Source organism: Leptonychotes weddellii, chromosome 2 (assembly GCF_054177405.1).
Source record: "Leptonychotes weddellii isolate Sample4059 chromosome 2, ASM5417740v2, whole genome shotgun sequence".
Lineage (NCBI taxonomy): Eukaryota > Metazoa > Chordata > Mammalia > Carnivora > Phocidae > Leptonychotes > Leptonychotes weddellii.
Window position 1 is genome coordinate 123,483,525 of NC_138370.1, and position 22,831 is coordinate 123,506,355.

The 22,831-nt window shown below is 43.2% G+C and overlaps 2 protein-coding genes across 3 annotated transcripts in view; both read left to right on the top strand.

Annotated features, from left to right (window-relative positions):
- NAAA (N-acylethanolamine acid amidase) overlaps nt 1-12,205 on the top strand; it is a 38,538-nt gene extending 26,333 nt beyond the window's left edge. Inside the window, exon 11 of one of the 2 annotated variants that reach the window (XM_081812957.1) lies at nt 11,009-12,205. The gene's annotated coding sequence lies outside the window, so the exon portion shown is untranslated. The remainder of the gene's footprint in view (nt 1-11,008) is intronic. The other variant, XM_081812958.1, reaches the window with a different exon arrangement.
- The window catches only part of PPEF2 (protein phosphatase with EF-hand domain 2), a 213,795-nt gene that overhangs the window by 174,223 nt on the left and 16,741 nt on the right, over nt 1-22,831 (top strand). Inside the window, exons 2-11 of the mRNA XM_006744036.3 lie at nt 88-6,317; nt 11,074-11,146; nt 16,022-16,149; nt 16,303-16,360; nt 17,230-17,405; nt 18,229-18,343; nt 19,313-19,359; nt 20,375-20,541; nt 21,195-21,231; nt 21,688-21,837. Coding sequence (XP_006744099.3) covers nt 6,291-6,317; nt 11,074-11,146; nt 16,022-16,149; nt 16,303-16,360; nt 17,230-17,405; nt 18,229-18,343; nt 19,313-19,359; nt 20,375-20,541; nt 21,195-21,231; nt 21,688-21,837 — 978 coding nt within the window. The 5' untranslated portion in view covers nt 88-6,290. The remainder of the gene's footprint in view (nt 1-87; nt 6,318-11,073; nt 11,147-16,021; nt 16,150-16,302; nt 16,361-17,229; nt 17,406-18,228; nt 18,344-19,312; nt 19,360-20,374; nt 20,542-21,194; nt 21,232-21,687; nt 21,838-22,831) is intronic.

Here is a 22,831-nt window from a genome sequence, read left to right on the forward strand (position 1 = left end):
ATAAATTGAAGCCTCAGTTTATATTGTATGAGGGCAATATTATTCACCTTCACAGAGGAGAGCATTCAGTATAAATTGAAGCCTCAGTTTATATTGTATGAGGGCAAGCCTGTGGTTCCACCTTCACAGAGGAGAGCCAGCCCTTGCGCAGGCTGATGTTCTAACTCTATCTTGTGTGCATCCAAGGCCGTGTCCCTTTATCCCCACCTCCCAATGAAATTGTTGAAGAACCCAAGGGTCTCAGTTCCTGGGACCAGCAAATGTCCTTCAGGCCACCATGCCCCCCGTGCCTGCTTCCCTCCCAAGCTTTTCTTTATACCCCATCCTCCCTATTTTCCCTTCATCCTCTCTGATGATGTGCTAGCTCAGCTAAGTATTCGGCATTTAAGAAAGATGCTTGTTTTTCCTCTTTAGTTTTGTAGTGGGAATGTTTTTTCAGGGTATTTATCCCTCCAAAGTATCCAGAAATCAAAGAGCTGATGAGCGATTTTTTTTTTTTTTAAGTTCATTCTGTGTCATTATGAAGAGTGCATTGATGGGCTGATAATGGAAAAGTGAAAATCAGTTAGCTTGACGTTTTAGTAGACCAGCTAAGAAATTAAGATGGATTGCAAGATGTGGAAACAACCTTAATGTTCATGGACCGACGAATGGATAAAGAAAATGTGGTATGGACATACGATGGAATATCACTCAGCCTTTATAAAGGGGGGATCCTGCCATAGGTGTCAGCATGGATGAACCTTGAGGACATGACACCAAGTGAAACAGGCTAGTCACAGAAGGACGAATACCACACATTCCACTTATTTGAGGTTGATGGGGCTCAGGACACACTACCCCAGAATATGGCACATTGGCATATTGAATATTTTAAGCTGAAGGAATTTGGGAGAACAGCAGAAGCAGGAAGGCTGCTCTGACTTCCTCCCCCTAGCCTTTCTTCCTGAAAACAGGTGTCCTAGAACCCTCCTGCAGAGGTGTCCTCCCTGTACCCAGAGGAATGGAGCATCCTTGTCTCTGAAGACAGTGGGACCCAAAAGAATCCTAACAAACAGTCCTCACTGAGTTTCCCCTGGTTTACTATAATTACCTCATACTCCTTAACCTACCACATGCCTCCATGTCTGCCTTCTCTCATCCAGCATCCCATAAAAATGCACAGATCCATCTCTTTGGGTCTTCATTTCCTTATGAAGGCCCCCGTGTCATGGAAACTTCAATTGAATAAATTTGTATGTTTTTCTCCTGTTAATCTGTCTTTGTCAGTTCAATTCTCAGACCCAGCTAGGGATCCTAAGAGGGTAGGAAAAAAACTTCTTCCTCCTCTACAAAATATCTAAAATAGACTCATAGAAGCCAGAGCTAGGGAGAGGTTCTGCAAGTTAGGCAAGATGAGTAAGTTCTAGATACCTGATGTACAATATTGTACATATATACTATATTATGGTGTATTTAACAATACTGTATTTTACACCTAAAAATTCATTAAGAAGGTTGAGCTCATGTTAAGCATTCTTATCACAATAAAAATTTTTAAAAGCCAAAAAATAAGTTTAGTAAAAAGTGTTTTTAGAAAATTAACATGGCTTGTCCTACAGTGGTTGTATAGGAGATGCATAGAGTTGATTTTTAAGTTTTTTTTTTTTTTTAAGTATACAAGTATAAAAATAAATCGCGGTGCCTCAGTGGCTCAGTCGGTTGAGCCTCCCACTCTTGGTTTCGGCTCAGGTCATGATCTCAGGGGTGGGATCGAACCCTGCCTCGTCAGGCTCCACGCTCAGCAGCAGTCTAACTTCCCCTCTCCCTCTCCTTCTGTCCCTCCCACCCTCTCGCAAATAAAGAAAATCCTTAAAAGATAAATAAATCAGGGGCACCTGGGTGGCTCAGTCAGTTATGCATCTGACTCTTTGTTTGGGCACAGGTCATGATCTCAGGGTCATGAGATCGAGCCCTGCGTCAGGCTCATGCTCAGCGCAGAGTCTGCTTTAGATTCTCTCTCCCTCTGCCCCTCCCTGCACTCATTCTCTCTCTAAAAATAAAAACAAGGGGCTCCTGGGTGGCTCAGTCGTTAAGCGTCTGCCTTCGGCTCAGGTCATGATCCCGGGGTCCTGGGATTGAGCCCCGCATCGGGCTCCGGGAACCCTGCTTCTCCCTCTCCCACTACCCCTTGCTTGTGTTCCTGTTCTTGCTATCTCTCTCTCTCTCTGTCAAATAAATAAATAAATAAATAAATAAATAAAAGTAAATAAAAATTAAAATCTTTAAATAAATCAATAAATCAAACAGTACATAGTAGTAACCTTTTGCCTGTCTTCCCCACTCATAGATTGCTCTCTCCCCAATAGCATTCCTTAGAGATAACTGCTATCTGTATTCATGAAGAGTTTTTTTTAATGCATATGTGTTTTAAAATGTAGATTTGATTCAACTCTGGTGAGGCTAACAGATCAGGGGCCAGTTGCCATTAGATAGTTTGTTACAGTTCCCAAGAGGAAGGGGACTCAGCAGGTGCCTGCCGGGCCACAGGGAAGAATACCGAGATTGGTCACAGGCAGACAGGGCAGGGAATTGTGTGTAAGTTAAAGAACTTTTGTGGTTTTTGAGGGAAGGAATGTGCTGACATGGGGTGAGCAGGCTAGACAGGTCTAGGATTGGCTAGTTTGAATAATTTCATCAGCTCCAGGGTATAGGAACTGCCCTAAGTTGTCAGATAGTGGCCCTGGGTAATGAGGGCAGGGGAATAGTGTCCCTGAGTATAAAAGCTCTTACAGGCCATGGTTGGGGGATGAGGACTCTGTATTGGGTGGCTTGCCTAGGAAAGCCTAGTTCACGGTCCTTTGCCATAGGTAGGAATCAGCTAACCCTGGGAAGGGCACTGCCTTGCTGGGGGATAGCAAGGCTCCAAGATGCCAAAGCATCAATACATAAACTAGAAAACATGATCAATAAAATAGGATTTTTCTTCAAAATGAGGTTAGATTATATATTTCAGAAGGTTGCCTTGTTCACTTAACAAAAAATCGGAACCATCTTTTCTTGACAGAGGATATTGATCTATATATTTTTAAATGACTACATAGGACCATCCTGTATGTATAATAACTTGGCTATCCATTCTGCAATTTATGAATTTTTAAGTTGTTTCCAATTTTTCATGATCATAAACAACATGGTAATGAAAATCCTTAAATACTTTTTGTATGGGTGTATAGTTCTAGAAGATACTTAAAAGTGAAATTTCTAGATCAAAGGGTTTACATATTACAGATTTGTAATTGAATTGAAAGCAGCATTTTTCACAAAACTAGAACAAATACTAAAATTTGTAAAGCAATCTTGAGAAAGAAGAACAAAGCTGGAGGCACCACAATTCCAGACTTCAAGCTCTATTACAAAGCTGTCATCATCAAGAGAGTATGGGACTGGCACAAAAACAGACACATAGATCAATGGAACAGAATAGAGAGCACAGAAATAAACCCATGCTTATATGGTTAATTTATGATAAAGGAGGCAAGAATATACAATGGGGAAAAGATCATTTCTTTAATAAATGGTGCTGTGAAAACTGGACAGCTATATGTAAATGAATGAAACTGGGCCACTTTCTAACACCATACACAAAAATAAACTCAAAATGGATTAAAGACCTAAATGTGAGACCTGAAACCATAAAACTACCTAAAAGGGAACACAGGCAGTAATTTCTCTGACATCAGCCATAGCAACATTTTTCTAGATACATCTCCTAAGGTAAGGGAAACAAAAGCAGAAATAAACTGTTAGGACTACACCAAAATAAAAACCTGTACAGCAAAGGAAACTATCAACAAAACAAAAAAAACACTGAATGGGAGATATTTACACATAACATATCCAATAAGGGATTCATATCCAAAATATATAAAGAACTTATACAACTCACTACCATAAATACAATCCAATTTAAAAATGGGCAGAAGGGGCGCCTAGGTGGCTCAGTCAGTTAAGCATCTGTCTTTAGCTCTGGTCATGATCCTGGGGTCCTGGGATCGAGCCCTGCGTCGGGCTCCCTGCTCAGCGGAGAGCCAGCTTCCCTTGAGATTCTCCCTCTGCTTGCTGCTCCCCCTGCTTGTGCTCTCTTTCTATCTCTCTGTCAAATAAATAAATAAAATATTTAAAAAAAAAAAAAAAGGCAGAAGACCTGAAGAGACATTTTTCCAAAAAAGACATAGAGATGGGCAATAGACATATGAAAAGATGCTCAATATCACTAATCATCAGGGAAATACAAATCAAAACCACAATGAGCTATCACCTCACATCTATCAGAATGTCTAAAATCAAAAAGATAAGAAATAGCAAGTATTGGTGAGAATGTGGAGAAAAAGGAACTCTTACACCCTGTTGGTGGGAATGTAAATTGGTATGGCCACCATGGAAAACAGTATGGAGGTTCCTCAAAAGATTAAAAATAGAATCACCATATGATCCAATAATTCCACTATTGGGTATTTACCCAAAAGAATATGAAAACACTAATTTGAAAAGATATATTTGCTCCTGTATTTATTGCAGCATTATTAACAATAGTCAAGATAAGGGAGCAACCTAAGTGTCCATGGACAGACGAATGGGTAAGGAAGGTACAGTATATATATATCTGGTGGAATATTACACAGCCATAAAAAAGGATAAGATTGTGCCATTTGCGATAACATAGATGAACCTAGAGGGTATTATACTAAGTGAAATAAGTCATATTGAGAAAAACAAATACCATATGATTTCACTCATATATAAAAAGCAAAACGAATAAACAGCAGAATCAGACCTGTAAATATAGAGAGTAAACTGATGGTTGCCAGAGAGGAAAAGGGTGGGAGGATGGACAAAATAGGTAAAGGGGAGTAGAGATACAGGTTTCCAGTTATGGAATAAATAAGTCATGAGAAGAAAAGGCACAATGTAGGGAATACAGTCAATGGTACTGTAATAGCATTGTATGGTGACAGATGGTAGCTACCCTTGTGAGCCCAGCATAACATAAAGAGTTGTTGAATCACTATGTTGTATACCTGAAACTAATGTAACATTGTGTGTCAACTATATTCAAATAAAAAATATTTTAAAAGGAATAATGTTTTTCAGCTAAAAAATAAGTACACAACTTAATAAATCACAATTAAAATTTAATCTAGTTTAATTCCAACAAAGTGAAACAATTTACATTCCCATCAGTAGTATATGGAGAGGCTCCTTTTCTCATACTCTCAATAATACAGGATTTTATCAGTCTTTTAACTTTTAGTGAATTTGGAGGGAAAATGTTAGCAGTCAACCACCAACAAAAGTGAGTCAATGTGAAAATATCAATATCAGACAAAAGAGAATTCAAGCCAAAATGGATTTTGGCAGAGTGATATTTTATTTTGCATAAATCACCCTCTACGAAGAAAAGCATCCATAAGCCTTCATATATTATAAATACATAATTATGTAATGGCAACTTTATATGATTCAATATATATTTAATATAGAGCTACAAAACATAATGCAAAGATTCAGAAATCCAAGGATAAATGGCTAAATCTGTACTTATCATGGAAATCTTTGAAACATTTTTTTCCAAGATGAACAGATAGGGAGGAATACATAAGGATACAGAAGATTTGAATAACAATAACAAGCTTGACCTCCTAAACAGATGCAAATAAAGCATAAATTTCTTTGCAGATTCCCATGGCACATTTAGTACCTACCAGCATACACATGAGCATCTTAGATTAATTGACAAATAAGTTGTCTGGGAATAGTGATTAGTATTTTAACATATTAATCGTTTATGTTATGTCCTAAGAAAAGTAAACAAGAAACGTAAGAGACGTAGACAAGAAAAGGCAAGATGTTTCCATCACGTTTTGCCAACAGAGAAAAGCCAGCCAGAGGAAAGAGTGCCTGGTGTCCCGGGGGCCTGCAGGGAGGACCCCGGGTCCAGACCGCTCTGAGCCCCATCCCCTGTGTGGTCAGCACTCGTCTATTTCTGGGTTAAGGAGCTCAGGCTGCACCTACGTGGCTTGAGAAACACAGCCTCCTAATCTGGGGGGGTAAGAAGGCTTAGACCCAGGGCTAGGGCGGGAGAGAGCCAGGGAGAAACTGTCTGCAGGAGTCAAGCCTAGGTGTGAGGGAGACACCCTGACTATGCAGTCTCCCCTTTCAAATCCTCCTCGCAGGCCTGATCCAATTGAGGTGAAGGGGTGCCTACTGCCGTGAGGCGGGGAGCCCTGCACGCTTGGCCGCAGCTGTGGATGTCCTCACTGCCTTTCTGGAACAAGGTAAGCCGGCCTGGGCCTGGGCCTTCTTTACCAGACTTGTAGGTCTGGAAGAAACTACATCAGCCGGGGAGCCCTCAGCCAACTGGAAAGACAGGATAGAGGTCACACCTGTGTGTTAAAGAGGCTTCTGCCTCCTTCGTGTCATAGTAAAGAATATCAAAGAAGGTAAGAGCTTTCTTTCCAGCCTAAAGTACAGAAATGAGGGCAACAGACATATGTTCTTTTTTTTTTTTTTTTAAAGATTTTATTTATTTATTTGAGAGAGAGAGAGAGAACGAGAGACAGAGAGCGTGAGAGGGAGGAGGGTCAGAGGGAGAAGCAGACTCCCTGCTGAGCTGGGAGCCCGATGCGGGACTCGATCCCGGGACTCCAGGATCATGACCTGAGCCGAAGGCAGTCGCTTAACCAACTGAGCCACCCAGGTGCCCCCAACAGACATATGTTCTTACACAGGAAAGAAATACAGGCTTGGTTGGAGGACAGAGGTCAGAGAAAGCCCCTGTTACCAACTCACCCGGGGAGGGTCTTGGCCGTGTGTGTTTTGAGGTTCACTTAGTGAGAAGATAAACAATTACCAACATTTTTTTTAAAAGATTTTATTTATTTTAGAGAGAGAACACGGGCATGTGAGCAAGCGTGAGGGTGGGGGGAGAGAATCCAAATCAGGCTCCATGCTCAGTGCAGAGCTAACGCGGGGCTCCATCCCAAGACCAGGACATCATAACCTGAGCTGGAACCAAGAGTCTGGGACTCAACTGTCTGAATCACCCAGGCGCCCTCCAACTTTTTTTTTTTAATGATAATGTCATATATGGATGATGCTAAGTCAAATCCTAGAAGGACAGGGATCTCACCTAGGTGGTGTAGATGTGCTATTTACCTGAGAAATCACTAGCAGGAAAAGCAGTTAGTCATTACCAAAAGGTGTCGATTCAACAATCTCAGATCACATCAGCTCATTTTCCATTTTCAGTTTTATGAAGCTTTCACTTCTTCCCTTGAGAATGATTTTAGTTTTCCTTTCCATTCATTTTTCTTAGTGACTTCTAGAATGTTCTTTACAGATCTGTCAATGATACACCACTTTCTTCTATTAAGGTAGCCATATGTATTACCTATTTAGTCAGAGTCACTTTCCAATTTCTGTCTTATATGGAAAAATTTTTGGAAAATACGATTTATTGATTTTTAATTATCAAAGTTATAATAAAACTATATAAGTTAAAAATGAAAGTTTGTCACATAAGCCCATTCCCCAGAGATAATCACCATTAACAGTCTGGTGTATGCTATTTGATTTTACATTTACTGATATATTTTTATATAGATGAGATCAGAGTAAGCATACTGTTCTGCAATTTGCTTTTCTTCATGTAATGATATATCTTGGGGATATTTTCATATCATTACATATAGATTTGCCTTGTTCTTTGTCATGGCTGAATACTATTTCATTCCACTTCTAATGTACCATGATGTATTTTCTTAATTCTGTACTGATAAAATATTTAAGGTGGTTATTATTTTGGGAAGAGAGAGAGCACAAACAGGAGGTAGGAGAGGGGCAGAGGGAGAGAGAGAATCCTGAGCAGACTCCCTGCTGGGCACAGAGCCCCACTCAGGGCCTTACGTGGGGCTCGATCTCACGACCCTGAGATCACGACCTGAGCAGAAATCAAGTCGGTCGCTTAACCGACTGAGCCACCCAGGTGCCCCTGGGAGAGAGATATTTTAAGACATTCCTGAGAGTGTCATTTAAAGAGTTTCCACATCTATGATTTTCATTACAGTGACAAACATTTGCAAAGTTCTCTTCATATATAACCTCATTTCACCCTTGTCACAACCCTGTAATGGAGTTACCACCATCCATGCACCATCCTGATGTCTGGATGCACCCTGCCCCCTTTCGCAATATATGAAGGCACATCCTTTTTGCCCTTGATGACCAGGGTTAATTACAAGTAGATGTGCTGCCTGAGGAGAGTCTTCATTTCTTTCACCCCTACAGGTTGTTTCAAATAATTTATTGACCCATGATAGTTACTCCTTTCTCACTCTATGGAAGTGTCATATTTCTATCTCAGCATCTTTTTTATAGGATAGGTGACAGACAAGGTTGTCTTATTCTGCCACCATTTTTGGATTTATAAACTCATAAGAAACAAGGTCCCTGAAGGGCAATAGAGGAAATGTTTCCATCACGTTTTGCCAACAGAGAAAAGCCAGCCAGAGGCTGGCTTTGACCCAGAAATAATCAATTTATGCTTGTCTTGGTCAGCTAGGGCTGCGATAACAAAATACCACAGGTGGGTGGTTTAACCAACATTATTTATTTCTCACGGTTCTGGAGGCTGAGTAGTCCAGGATCAAGATGCCAGCAGATTTGATTTGTACTGATTGCCCTCTTCTTGGCTTGCAAATGGCCACCTCCTTGCTCACATGGCAGAGAGAGAGAAAGAAAAAGAGAAAGAGAGAGATCTACTCTCTTCCTCTTCTTATAAGGACACTTATCCCATCATGACCTCACCTAAACCTAATGACCTCCCAAAAGCCCCACCTCCAAATACCATCACATTGGGAGTTGGGACTTCAATTTGTGAATTTCCGGGGGACACATTCAGTTCATAACAATGCTGTATTGAGATAGTATGTCTTTTACTGCCTCCTAAATTTAAGCCAGGGACATGTTTTTGGTTACTGATATTTTAAAATAAATATATCAGATCCAATCTAGCAACATATATTGAGATTCTACCATATTCTAAGAACACTTTAAATACATTATTTATTATTCTCAAATATATACGTAGATGAGAAAACTGAGTTTATGGGAGGTTAAGCGACCAAGGTCTAGTGAAAAGCTGAGCTGGAATGCTCACCTGCATCTGTGCACTTCCAAAACCCAAACACTTTAGCACACAATGTGTCTCCATAGGCAAGTTACCGATTATCAAAACAAGTTGTAAGTGAGTTGGTGGACTCAATCATTGCTGATGCCCCTTTCAGCTCTAAAACTGTTCAGGTATCTAGAGAAAGTTGGATTGATTTAGTCATGATGGATACTCATTTTGACCCATTACTCAGATTCTGGTTTCATGATATCCATTATATCTGGGAATCATTTTGCACACACATACAAAAGAGGTAATAGTCTTTTTCTTTGATTATTTAGTCAAAATAAGCTAACTAACACAAGCAAGGTGAGGCTTTTCTTTGATTTGCAAGGGAAAAGATAATAACTCTTTGACAATCCCCAATACAATAACCTTTAAAAATAGAGGAAGTAGAGTGGAGAGATGTGAGGGAGGGGAAAAATATAGTGGAATCCACTCTCAACATTAACTCAGTACATCTCACATTGCTTCCTGAAAAGGAGCTAGAAAAAGATTGGTCTTTGTTATGTAAAAATAAATGTGGCAATAAATAAATAAATACGGTAAAAATAAAAATTTATTCAATTAATATTTATTGAATCCCTGCCACATGTCAGACCCATGTCTAATTTCTAGAGATATAATGATGAATTTGCTCAGACACAGTCTTTGCTCTCAAGGAACTGGTAGTCTAATAGTGACATAGAATAGGAAACTATAATATATTATTGTGGTGATGGAGATGTGAATAGGATATTCGGGAGCTCACAGGAGGGGCCTGTCAAACTAGCTTCCCTAAGGTGATGTCCAAAGTGAGCCTTAAGGAATGAGTAAAGTTAGCCAAGTTAGGGAAGAGGAGTGGGATAGGAAGAATATTCCAAGTCAAAACAAAAATGCATAGGTCATGGTAGTCAAAGAGCAGAGTTTGAAGAAAGAAGAGGAGAGAGATGAGGCTGGAGGAGTAAGCTTTTAGGGAGATGAGTTCTGTGTGTGGCACATGGAATATGAGCCACCCCAATGAAAGTTTAGCAGGAAGCTGGGTATGTGGGACTAACGTGTATGGATAATCTGGGATGGAGATATAGATTTGAGAGGTGGGAAGCGATAGTTGAATATGTGAGCATTGATTCAGTCATCCAGGGACCATGTTCAGAGTAAGGAGACCTGACATTTGAGACTAGAGGACAAATAAAAATGGACATTTAAAGGATAGAGAAAAGTGAGCTCAAGAAGGAGAGAGATAGTCAGAGAGGTAGAGCAAATGCAAGGGAGCCCGCCATCACAGAAACCGAAGGAGTAGAATTTTGATCAAGGTGGGGCTTGTGGAGACAGATGGTTTTGCTGTTTGGGCAAGGTAAGGACTGAAAAGACGAAGGCATTGGAGACATCAGCATGAAAGGTTTTGATCAATAGGTAAGAAGTAAAAAGTGGTTTTAAGAGGAATTAAGGAGAAAATATGTAGTCTACTCTTGAGAGAAGTCTAAATGAGAAGAATAGCGGGACTGGCTGGTAGCTAGAGGGATATAGGAGTCAAAGGATGATGATGATGATCATTAGCTTTGAGATTGTAAGAGAAGAGACTTCAGGATGTTTCTAGACTGAAAAGGAAAAGCTAGTAGAAAGGCTGGAAATATGGGAGAGAGGTGAGATGACAAATGGAATTTTCAGGGGGAGGAATACCTCATTCACTGACACTGCAGAGGTGGGGAACGTGCTCTCATATGATAGTCTCATGTTTTTTATAATGTGGGAGACAAGGTCCATAGATAACTTGGTCTACCTAACTAATACTCTGCCTGAATTCCCTTCTTTCAGATTCCCTCTTCCTTTTGTCAGCAAATAACTTGCTCTCCCTCTGACCTGCTATCTGTGTCCTGCAGAAACCTTGTACCTACACTATGGGAAGCGGTACCTCAACGCAACATCACTTTGCTTTCCAGAATGCAGAGAAAGGTATGTGTTTCCCATCTCCCAAACTTGCTCTAGGCATCCCAAAGCCTACATTGCATAGAGAGGGGCTTCTTAGAATGGAAGAAGGAAACCATTATATTTCTCCTCAGGCAACTCCTGAAAACCAGCTTCTCCTCCTTATGAGGAAACCACCAGAATGTCAGCTGAACATCTTAGGAGCTGGCGAACTATATTTGACTGAGTTAAAGTGTGCTGAGGAGTCAGTATTGTCCACTAGGGGTTATCCCAAATTATACATGCACAAGTGAATGAAATAAAATTGGGCAACAAGCAGATGAAAGAGCATTTCAGGTAGAGGGTTCAGCATGTACAAGGGTCATGAGGTAGAAAGGAGCGAGTCATATTCGAGGAACTGAATGGTCTGACATGAACGAGAGGGAGGATGGCATGACATGAGGCTGCCAAGGTAGGCAGAGCCCAGATCACTCAGCGTCTATAGGATTTTAAACTTTATCCTAAAGGCATGAAGGACCACTGAAGAATTCAAAATAGGGCGTTGATAGTAAGATATACACATTTAAAAGACCTCCGGCTTCTGTGAAGAAGGGATCAGAGGGAGTAAGAGTAGAAGAAGAAACAGTCCAGAAGCTACTGAAGTCATCTAAGCAAGAGATGATGATACCTTGGTCCAGAGTTGTTGGCAGCAGGGATAGAAGAGGGTGAATTCCAACAATATTCAGGAGATCGAACTGACAGGATCCAACTGAGTAGATGTATGGGGTGAGGGAGAAGGATGGATCAAGAATGACTTCCAGTTTTCTGGCTAGCAAGACTGGGCAGGAATTATTGCCAATTACTGACATAAAGATAGTGGAGGAGAACCAATTCTGACTAGAGGGAAGATGATGAGTTCATACTTGCTGGGGTTGAGGTGTCTGTGAGACATGCAGGTAGAAGGACTGAGAAGGTGGGTGCATATTCACATCTGCATTTTGGAGGTGAGGTTGGGCTGGAGAGATATGCATTGGAAGGCATCAGAATGTTATGTGGTGATTGAGGCCATGGGTCCCTGAAGTACCCTAGAGGGAGAGTAAAGACAAATCAGAGACCAGGGCCTAGGACAGAGCCATGAAGGACTCTGGGGCTTAAGCATCAGGTGGAAGAGGATGAGTCAGCAAAGGAGGCTGAGGAGAGGTAGCCAAAGGTCTGTAGGAGAAAAGCAAGGGGAATAGTGACTACACCTTGTTTACATGGGCTTCAGCATTTCTGTAAGCTTCCTTGCTGTCTAGCTTGAAAATATGTCCCAGGGTCATCTTGTACCTTTTTGTCCCCAGAGTAGCTACTTCTTTAGGGTGTGGGGTATTCGTTGCTTCCTGGTTGGCCTCCACCTTTCTATCCCTTTTCAGTGAACAGATCCAGAAAACATGTATTATTTAGAGAAAAAAACTCACCATGACCAATTTATATTTAGGAACACAATATTTTTACTTAACAGACTTGATATATTTATATCTATCTCTTCATTAAAAATCTTTTTCCCGGGGCTCCTGGGTGGCTCAGATGTTAAGCATCTGCCTTCAGCTCGGGTCATGATCCCAGGGTCCTGGGATCCAGCCCCATATCGGGCTCCTGGCTCAGTGGGGAGCCTGCTTCTCCCTCTCCCTCTGCCTCTCCCCCTGCTCATTCTCTCTCTCTCTCTCTCTCTCTCTCTCTGTATCTCTGTGTCTCAAATGAGTAAATAAAATCTTTTAAAAAAAAATCTTTTTCCCTAATGACACTATTATTTACACTATTATTATTTACTCTATCCTACCAGAACAGTAACAATATTATTATAAACAATGTGATTACTGAAAATTCTTTAAGATTTCTTTGTAGTTCTTTTTGTCCTTTGGATATGTCCACTAGGAATGTACAAATTACTGAATTCTCAAGTCATTTAAAGTAACTCTATTCTGTGTTTCCAACTTATATAAGGTTAGTTTCACTTGTTTAACCTTTGGGTTTTTTTGATAGAGAGAGAGAGCATGTGTGAGTTGTGGGGGAGGGGAAAAGGGAGAGGGAGAGAAAGAATCTTAAGCAGGCTCAATGCTCAGCGTGGAGACAGACACCGGGCTCATCCTCACCACTCTGAGATTATTACCTGAGCCAAAATCAAGAGTTGGAAGCTTAAACTGACTGAGCCACCCAGGCACCCCTAAACTTTTGCTTTTAATCTTTGGGGATAGATTTATTTTTCATTTTGCTTTAAATCTGTTTTATAACTTTGTAAAGCATTTATATAATTCCTGTTCCAAGTATCTATTGCTGCATAACAAACTATCCCAAAACTTAGTGGCTTAAGACAACCGTTTTATCTGCTCGTGATTTTGTGGGTCTGGAATTTGCAAAGGGTCCAGCTGGGTGGTTTGTCCATGATTGTCTGGGTAGCTGGGGCTGGAGGCTCTTGTTTTTATTTTTGTTTTTTTTTTAAGATTTTATTTATTTATTAGAGAGAGAGATAGTGAGAGCTGGAACACAAGCAGGGGGAGCAGGAGAGGGAGAAGCAGGCTTCCTGCCGAGCAAGGAGCCTGACCTGGGATTCGATCCCAGGACCCCGGGACCTGAAGGCAGACGCTTAACTGACTGAGCCACCCAGGCGCCCCTAAAGATTTTATTTTTAAAGTAATCTCAACACCCAACGTGGAGCTCAAACTCACACCCCTGAGATCAAGAGTTGCAAGCTCTAGGGGTATCTGGCTATCTCAGTTGGGGGAGCATGAGGCTTTTGATCTCAGGTTGTGCATTCAAGCCCCACACTGGGCGTGGAGCCTACTTAAAAAAAAGAGAGAGAGGGGCGCCTGGGTGGCTCAGTCGTTAGGCGTCTGCCTTCGGCTCAGGTCATGATCCCAGGGTCCTGGGATCGAGTCCTGCATCGGGCTCCCTGCTCGGCAGGAAGCCTGCTTCTCCCTCTCCCACTCCCCCTGCTTGTGTTCCCTCTCTCGCTGTGTCTCTCTCTGTCAAATAAATACATAAAATCTTTAAAAAAAAGAGAGAGAGAGAGAGAGAGAGAAAAGGGTCGCATGCTCTACTGACCACACCAGCCAGGCCCTCCAGGAGGCTATACTGCCAAGACAGCCCTTTATTTGCTATCTGGTGCCTTGGTGCCCCTTGGTCTTTCCCTGTCCATGCAGTCGCCTTGTTCTTAACGTGACGTTTTAACCTCCAGGCACATTTGTAACTTGTAGTCCCGCATGTAGTGCACACAAAGCTGGGACAAGAGGAACCCAGGCGTGTTAGATTGTGCTGTTGGGAAGGAGGGGGTAGAGGGTCTTAGACCACCCTGCCCCTCACAGCCCCTCTCTCAGTTAAAGGTAACCACTGGCAGGACTGGGTGGGGGGGAAGGTAGGAAAGAGGCATTGCCTGCTCTCTCGGCCCTGAGGAAGGAATATGTCTAGTCGGCAGCACTCGCCTCGAAATGTTGAAGCAAGGTGTTAGCAAACAACATTTTCACAGAACCTCCGTGGCCCCGATACTCCTCAGGATTGCTTACACTCCATGGCACATAAGAACCGTGTGGGGAGCTTGTGAGACCCGAAGGCCCCTGGGTTCCCTGTAGAGAGTCTAACGCTGCAGGCCTAGGGCGAGGTCCAGCTATCTGTGCTTCCCGTCAGTTTCTAGAAGGTCTGTAGCACTTACTCCGGACATTGCATTCACTGTTCTGAACATGGGTCTACAGACGTCAGCCGTAGAGCTTCAGCCTCGTCACTTAGCATTTGGTAAGTGCCTTTGAGGAACAGCTACAGTTTGACATTTTTTGTCATAGGAAATCACATTCAGCTTTGCTTAAGTTCCTCCCTGGTTCTCTTTTCCCACTCCACCAGTGACTTTCCTCTTAGGGAAATCAGCCAGAGTTCTATTAGCTCTCTAATGCAGGCTAAATATATTAAATCAGTCTGCCTATTGTTCAGGAGGTTGACCTGAATTAACCTGCAGGGTTTCCTTTTTAATCCTGCTTTATCCACAAATACCCCATTCATCACCAGTGGCACAGTCAGGCCCAGGAGCTTAAGAAGAACCTCGTTATTTATGTGAAGCGGCTCTCTTCTCTGGCCGTGGTCCTTGACCACGGGTGATAAAGGTCATGGGAAGAAGTAAGCCTCCTCCTGTCACCCTGTGGACGCAGCCACCCAGCACAGGTCCCGGCAGAAGGAGAGGCCCAAAGGCCACCTGCAGATCGGATGGCCAGTGCGGTCACCCAAGTATGGTGATGGGGACACTGACAGCCCACAGGGCCATCGCAAGTCTGGGGACAGCAAGCGCACAGCCCAGCAAGCACTTACTGCCACCTGACATTCTAGGCGGTCATCTGTGTGTCTGCTGTTTGTTTTCCCCAGTCCTCTAGTTCATCCCCCTTTCCAGATGGGGACATTGAGGCCCAGGAAGGTAAAACTCCTGGGAAGCCACACAGCCGATGAGGGCATTTCCAGGCCTAGAACCCAGGACGCCTGATAGCCAGTCTGTTGCTACAATGTCACAATGTCCTCCCACCTTCTACCCCCGCATCGTCCCACTCTCCAAGGATGCCTCCCGCTTGCCACCTTTCCAGGTTGCATTTCTTGAGAATCCTGGCAATCCAACCTTTCCAGCTCTACCCATAGTGTTTTCAGCAAAAAGTAGGAATTCCAGTAAACCTCCAGTGATAGCATAACGACGAGGTAAGAATGAAGGGGGGTGGGGGTGGGAAGGGGGAAAAGAGCACCCCAGCCGGTGGTAAGGCAAATCCTTCCTACCGGTGGCAATGGCTGGCGCTTTGCCCATCTTGCCCCCACTTTAAGGTAGGAGAGGTGCCCTTCGCCTACCCCCCCCCCGGGCCCCTCCCCCCCTCGGCCCGGGGAGTCCCGGCTCACAGGCTCGCTTCTCCGTCCCTGTCACAGCCTTCAGGGCAGCAACCCTCATCCAGAGATGGTACCGGCGCTATGCGGCCCGGCTGGAGATGAGGCGGCATTGCACCTGGCGCATCTTCCAGTCCATAGAGTATGCGGGACAGCAAGACCAGGTCAAGGTGCGGCGGGATGGGGGGCGGAGTCACCCAGAGCTCTGCCTTCCAGCCCAGGGGCAGCACGGCCCCAGTGGCCGGAGCGGGCGCGGCGGATCTGGACCCCTCCTGGTTCTCTTGGCACTCATCTCTAAAGCCGAGTCTCTGGTTCTTCTTCAGCTCCATGACTTCTTCAGCTACCTTGTGGATCACTTTACCCCCAGCAGCAACCATGAGCGTGAGTACGAGCTGCCATACAGCGCATCCTCCTGTCTCAGGGTCGTAGATGGCAGACGGAGCGGGGCGGCAGAGGAAGCGTAGATCCGGTGACAGCCAGGGAACGAGCAAGGAGGCTGACAAATCAATGGCAGCTTCTGAGTTCTCCCAGGAGCACACCTGGAGACAAGAATTTGGGTGCAAGGAATAAATGCAGGGAACAGTGGGGGGCGGGGAGGGAGTGGGGAAGGAATTCAGGGAACGGAAAGCCGCCATTAAAGGGGGGGGGTGTGCTACTAAGCTAGCAACTCAGTGTGCCTGGGAAACAGTGCAAAACCCACGCTTTGGAATGATCCCACTGAAGGCAGGGCACTGGAGCCTTCATATGTCAACTCCTGAGGCTCACTGGTTAAAGGCCGCTGGCCGGGTGGATCGGAAAGGTTGTTAATTCCACAGTATCGGCCTGCCGAGCTCCTGGGCCAGAGATGAGGAGGCTGGCGGTGGGCCCTTGCCTGAAGGGCCCTGGAAGGGCTCATGGCTTCTGCCACACTCACAGTGCACCAAAATGCCTGTGAGCTTTTTCTTTTTTCCACCAAGGCTTTTCCCTTTCCTCCTGCTTACAAGCCTCGGCTCCTAAATTTCTGTTCATTCTAAGTCTGACACATCGCAATCTTTTAAAATAAAAGTAAAATGGCATTGACATAAAAGCATAACCTCTTCTCCTGTCCACCTTAATCTGTTGTCACTCTCCTATTCCTTTCTCCTCCCTGGTGTTGGAGCCGACACCAGACTGGCCCACTCCACGTCAAGCATGGTCCAGGGGAAGACTGTTCGTGCTGCCCGTGGACTGCCCATCTGATCACAAGCTGGCCTTCCCTCTGTCCTGACCAGGAGACTTCCTGAACCACATGTTCACTGAGAAGACATTCCCCCAGGACGCTGAGATGGAGAAACTCAGTGACTATGAATCTATAGAGGTCCCGGACAGCTACACAGGGCCACGTCTCTCCTTCCCACTTCTTCCTGACCACGCGACTGCCCTGGTGGAAGCTTTCAGACTGAAACAAGTAAGCTCACTCTGGGGCCCCTGCGTCTCCAACAACTCCATGTAAGATGTAGAGGGAGGCCAGACCCAACCCAAAAGGAGCAACCCTGGACTTAGGGGGTTAGTGTCATGGGACCTCAGGAAGGCCACTGTCGCTGGTGAGGAGGGGGTTGGGGAAGAGTGTAGGGGATGGAGGCAGAGGGGAGGGTGGTTGGACTCCTATTCTTCTCAAAGAGATAGGGAGACATTGGCATAGAAATGATATAATCTGGCTTGCTTTTTAAAATAATCATTCTGTTTTCTGAATAGAGGGTAGGGAGCAAGGGCTGAAGCAGGGAGACCAGTCAAGGTCCTGCCACGGTCCAGGCAAAAGGCGACAGTGGTTTGAAACCCTGGTGGTAGAGGCAGAGGTGTGAGAAGTGGTCAGATTTTGGCTCTATGCCGGATTCCAGCCCTTTCTTTCTTCCATATGAAGAGAATTCATTGCAGGAGGAGTTGGGATGGTTTCCCCGGTAATGTCAAGGATCACTCAGTACCATCAACATGCGTGCACTTAACTCACACCTCGCTGAGACAAGCATGCATCTCTCCCAAGCAAAAGGCAAGGAAAGCTTTCATCGAGTTGACAGGAAAGAGGAAATTAGTTCAATATTTGGTAGCAGAAATGAGAGCAGAAGATGGGTGAAAAAGAGAGGATTCATGCATTGGGTCCCAGGGGCAGTTTACTAGGGTCAGTCTTGGGGTCTCGGGTGATTGGGGTCAGTCATTAAGCAGTAAAGGCGAGGCCCATTTTGCTGCAGGAATATCAGTGTTGCTTTGTTTCTCCCTCCTCTTCCTCCTAGTAGCAGCTCCATGCTCGCTACGTCTTGAATCTTTTGCACGAAACCAGGAAACACCTGGTGCAACTGCCAAACATCAACCGTGTCTCCACCTGTTACAGCGAGGAGGTCACTGTGTGCGGTAAGAGCCAGTCAGAGATGGCGCCACGTGCTAGATGCAAACAAGAGAGCTCCTGGGATGGGGAGATTAGAGGCCGGCTGGCCGGAGATGGGATGCACGCTGACGGTGCTCATGCATTCACTCCACGTTCACTGAAATAGAGGCAGTGCCAAGAAGAGCTACTGGGCAAGAGGGCCCAGCCTCTGCTCTATTTTCCCAGGCAATTCAGATTTGCCCCCTCCCTCACGATCTCCATTCAGAGCAAAATCCCTGCAAAGAGCCAGATCCTCCTTTGTCAGAAGACAGTTTATTTGTTGTTACTTGAGCAGGCCCTAATGGCCCAGCAAATGATTCCTTCCACCCACAGATGGTCTTCTGCCAGAGAGAAATCCTGTCAATCATGATTCTTTCCACATCCTGATGTTTTCAGTGATGTTGACACATCTGTTACGGACTGATGTCCCATGTCGTAGGGGAATGCAGACTGTAAGATGCCAAGGATTGTAAACTGGCACCTCGAGGGCCACACGCAAACTGCAGATGGGTCTTGCTTGGCCTGGAATGTTCTTAAATTTTTAAAATTAATTTCCAACGTTTGAAAATTGGAGAATTTCATATTAAAATCCAGATTTCCAACATCTCTTGAAAAATCTCCTAACAGGAGCCCATAAGTGAATAGCAGCTTCCTACTTTGGATGGGGCAGAATCTCTCCAGTTCTCATTGGAGTTGGCAACCCTGCACTATTCTGTCCTATCTTTGCTTCCTTTACTATTTATGATAATCATGTAGAAAACGAATACTGTGTTTTCTGCTTTCAATATTAACTATCCCTGCAAAAGGGAAATTAATATTTATCTCTATCTTACATATGGAAAAATGAGTTACCATCACTTTGTCAGATTTTTCTGGGTATTTCCCTTTTTACAGTAAAAATGAGACACAGTGGTAAGGACCAACAGAAACTGATATTCTTTTTCTATCTTTATTAGGAGACTTACATGGCCAGCTGGATGATTTAATATTTATATTTTATAAGGTATGAATGTTTAAGATCCTGTCTTGCTCTGAGGCTTATTCTAGAAGTTCAGATGCAGTATCTATTAAACAAATGCTTAACCATTGCTTGGATTTTTTAAAATATTATTTTAAATTATTAAAAATTACATAGTAGCAAATACATAATATAAAAGATAGCACTGTATTACATTTTAGTATATTTTTGTAAACTGTTTTAAAAATCTGAGGTTAATAAAGAAAAGGAATCATTATTTAGTGATTGATTTCCTTTTTTCCAAATAAAGAAAATTGTTGATTATCAAAGCACCTGAAAGCTATTTTCCTGTTTTTAGTTATAAAATATAGAACATGTAACAACATATATGAATGTCCTATTAATGTAAAGTTACTTTATATATACTGTGCTTCCCAAAGCATTTTCCCACTTATTGTCTTGTTTAATCCTGAGAAATCTGCCAGCTATTGCTGTTATTACTAAAGATATTGGGCCAGGGGCACCTGGGTGACTCGGTAGGCTGAGTGTCCGACTCTTGATTTTGGCTCAGGTCATGATCTCTGGGTCATGGGATTGAGCCCCACGTTGGGCTCTGCACTCAGTGGGGAGTCTGCTTAAGATTCTCTTTCTCCCTCTCCCTTGCCCCCTGCCCCAGTTCACGGGTGTGCTCTCTCTCTCTCTCTTTCAAATAAATGAATAAATCTTAAAAAAAAAAAAAAAAAAAGATATTTTGGCCAGAACTTAAAATTGGCCTTTGGATCACAAGTTTGGTTTCCTTTGCACATACCACATGGCAAGACTCCAGCTTTGTATAAAGCACTATTTTGATGAGCATGTCATAACCTCAGCCTGGCTAGAAAGGAAATATAAGACCAATAAAAAAAATACTTGCATCTTTTCTTGACAATTCATGTTTGGAGGAGAGCCAGAAAGCAAAGAATTTTTTGATCGGACATTAACTGTCAGATACACAGTGGCTCAACCTGATTTCCTGTTCCCTTCCTTTGTTGCTGCTTCTCGGACTTGTCTTGTTGGGAAGAATGGCCTCCCGTCACCAGAGAAGGCCTACGTCTTCAATGGTGACTTCGTGGATCGAGGCAAGGATTCAGTAGAGATCCTGATGGTTCTTTTCGCCTTCATGTTGGTTTACCCAAAAGAGTTCCATCTTAACCGAGGAAACCATGAGGACTATATGGTGAACTTACGGTAACAAACTAAACACGCTGGGTATTTGATGTTTACCTGTGATTGTAAGAAGTTATTTTGTCAGAGCTTCTGATTTGTTAGGTGCATTTTAAAAGTAGTTATCCGGATGCTTGGGTGGCTCAGTCAATTAAGTGTCTGCCTTTGGCTCAAGTCATGATCCCAGGGTCCTGGGATCGAGTCCCGCATTGGGCTTCTTGCTCAGCGGGGAGCCTGCTTCTCTTTCTGCCTGCTTTGCCTGCCGCTCCCCCTGCTTGTGCTCTCTCTCTGACAAGTAAATAAATAAAATCTTAAAAAAAAAAATAAAAGTAGTTTTCCAATTGTATAAAGGAATACACAATGTCTGACATTTAAAATATTTCCTTAAAACTTACACATTATCCTACTCCTAATAAAACCATTAATTTTTTTTCACATACCCATACTCTTTAGAAAAGGTAAGAAATACAGATAAGCAAAAGGAAGAAAATAAAAATATCCCATAATTTCTTGAACCGAGATAATGCTATAATTGTAAACATTTTGGCAATTATTCCTCAGTCTCTTTTCTATATAAGTATATGTATATGTATATAGAATATGAATTTTTATAAAAATTCAGTTATATCATAACTCTTGTCACTAAATTTAATATCTATTTTTGCTTCTAAATCTAGATATGGCTTTACCAAGGAAGTGATGCATAAATATAAGGTATGCTACCTTTAAAAATTTTGGGCTCCTGGGTGGCTCAGTCCTTAAGCATCTGCCTTCAGCTCAGGTCATGATCCTGGGTAGAATTATAGAATATGTCCCTTTTTGTGTCTGCGCATAGTGTTATGTTAGAGTGATGTCTGTTCTTTCCTTAAGAATATGTACTCCAGGGGAGCCTGGGTGGCTCAGTTGGTTAAGCGTCTGCCTTCGGCTCAGGTCATGATCCCAGGGTCCTAGGATCGAGCCCCGCACTGGGCTCCTTGCTCAGCGGGAAGCCTGCTTCTCCCTCTCCCACTCCCCCTGCTTGTGTTCCCTTTCCTGCTCCCCCTCTCGCTGTATCTCTCTCTCTCTCTGAATAAATAAAATCTTTTAAAAAAATAAATAAAAGTTTCTCTTAATTCAGATAAGTTGAGTGTATCATTGGAAACTTAATAGCTTCTTAATATCATTTTCCAGATACATGGCAAGAAAATACTAAAAATACTGCAAGATGTTTTCTGTTGGCTTCCTCTGGCCACTCTGATTGATGAGAAAGTCCTGATTCTTCATGGCGGAGTGTCAGACATGACCGACCTGGAGCTTTTGGCTAAACTAGACAGGCACAAGGTACTGACTGAGTAATGAAATATTGCATATTTCACCATAATTTAATCCAGTTAATAATAATAACCCAGTTGATAATAATTTAACCCAGTTTCACTGGCAGCATAAAATAAATGTCATCTTGCATGCTGACTCCAGGGGACGCCATTAAATCATTAACAGGAGAAGGATTAAGATTCCACGTCTGGGGGCAAGGCGCAAGTACACTATGATCCGTTAGTGATGTTTGCTATAGACATTATAGTGGGGAGTGGCAGCGAGAGCCATCTGTTTGCCATCCCTGATCTAGACGATTCTAATAAATACCCCTCAATCACTGTATGTGAAGAGCCTTTATTTCTCAAATAACTCAGTTAAACTCAACAAATGCATATTGAGAGCCTACTTCATGCAGGGAGGAGGCAATCGGCAGATAGGAAGATGAAGATCAATTTCGAATTAAACTCAACAACTATGTTTAAAGGGCTTACTTTGTGCAGGGAAAGTGGTAGGGGAGATGCAGAGATAACCAGAGATGGTGCCTCCCTCAGGGGATTTACAAGAACCGGCAGGAGGAGGGGGTGAGAGACAGAATGCATTAAGCTCCAATATCCACACATCTCTGTTTTCTGTTTCACTTTGGAAGTAAAAATTTAGAAAACAAAGATTCTATTTTAATCACAGACTCTTATGCTTGAATGGTGTCCTATGGCTTCTGTACTCCAACTACCCCTTCCAAACCACAGGAGTCCCTACTGCAATATCCTTGACAACATTCGGCTGAGCAGTTCCAAAGACAGAGAGCTCATTACTTCACAAGCCAGTGTGCTTTGGGCAACTCTAACTAATCTAAGTCTGTGTTATATGAGACATAAATGAAAGAGCATGGCTTTAGAATCAGACTGACCCTGCTTTGAGTCTTGGAACATGCTGGTACAGCAGCTTCGTTTTACTAGGTTTTCCAAGAACCAAGCCTTCTTATGTCTTGTTACTCTGCCATCCTTAGGATGTCTTTCCC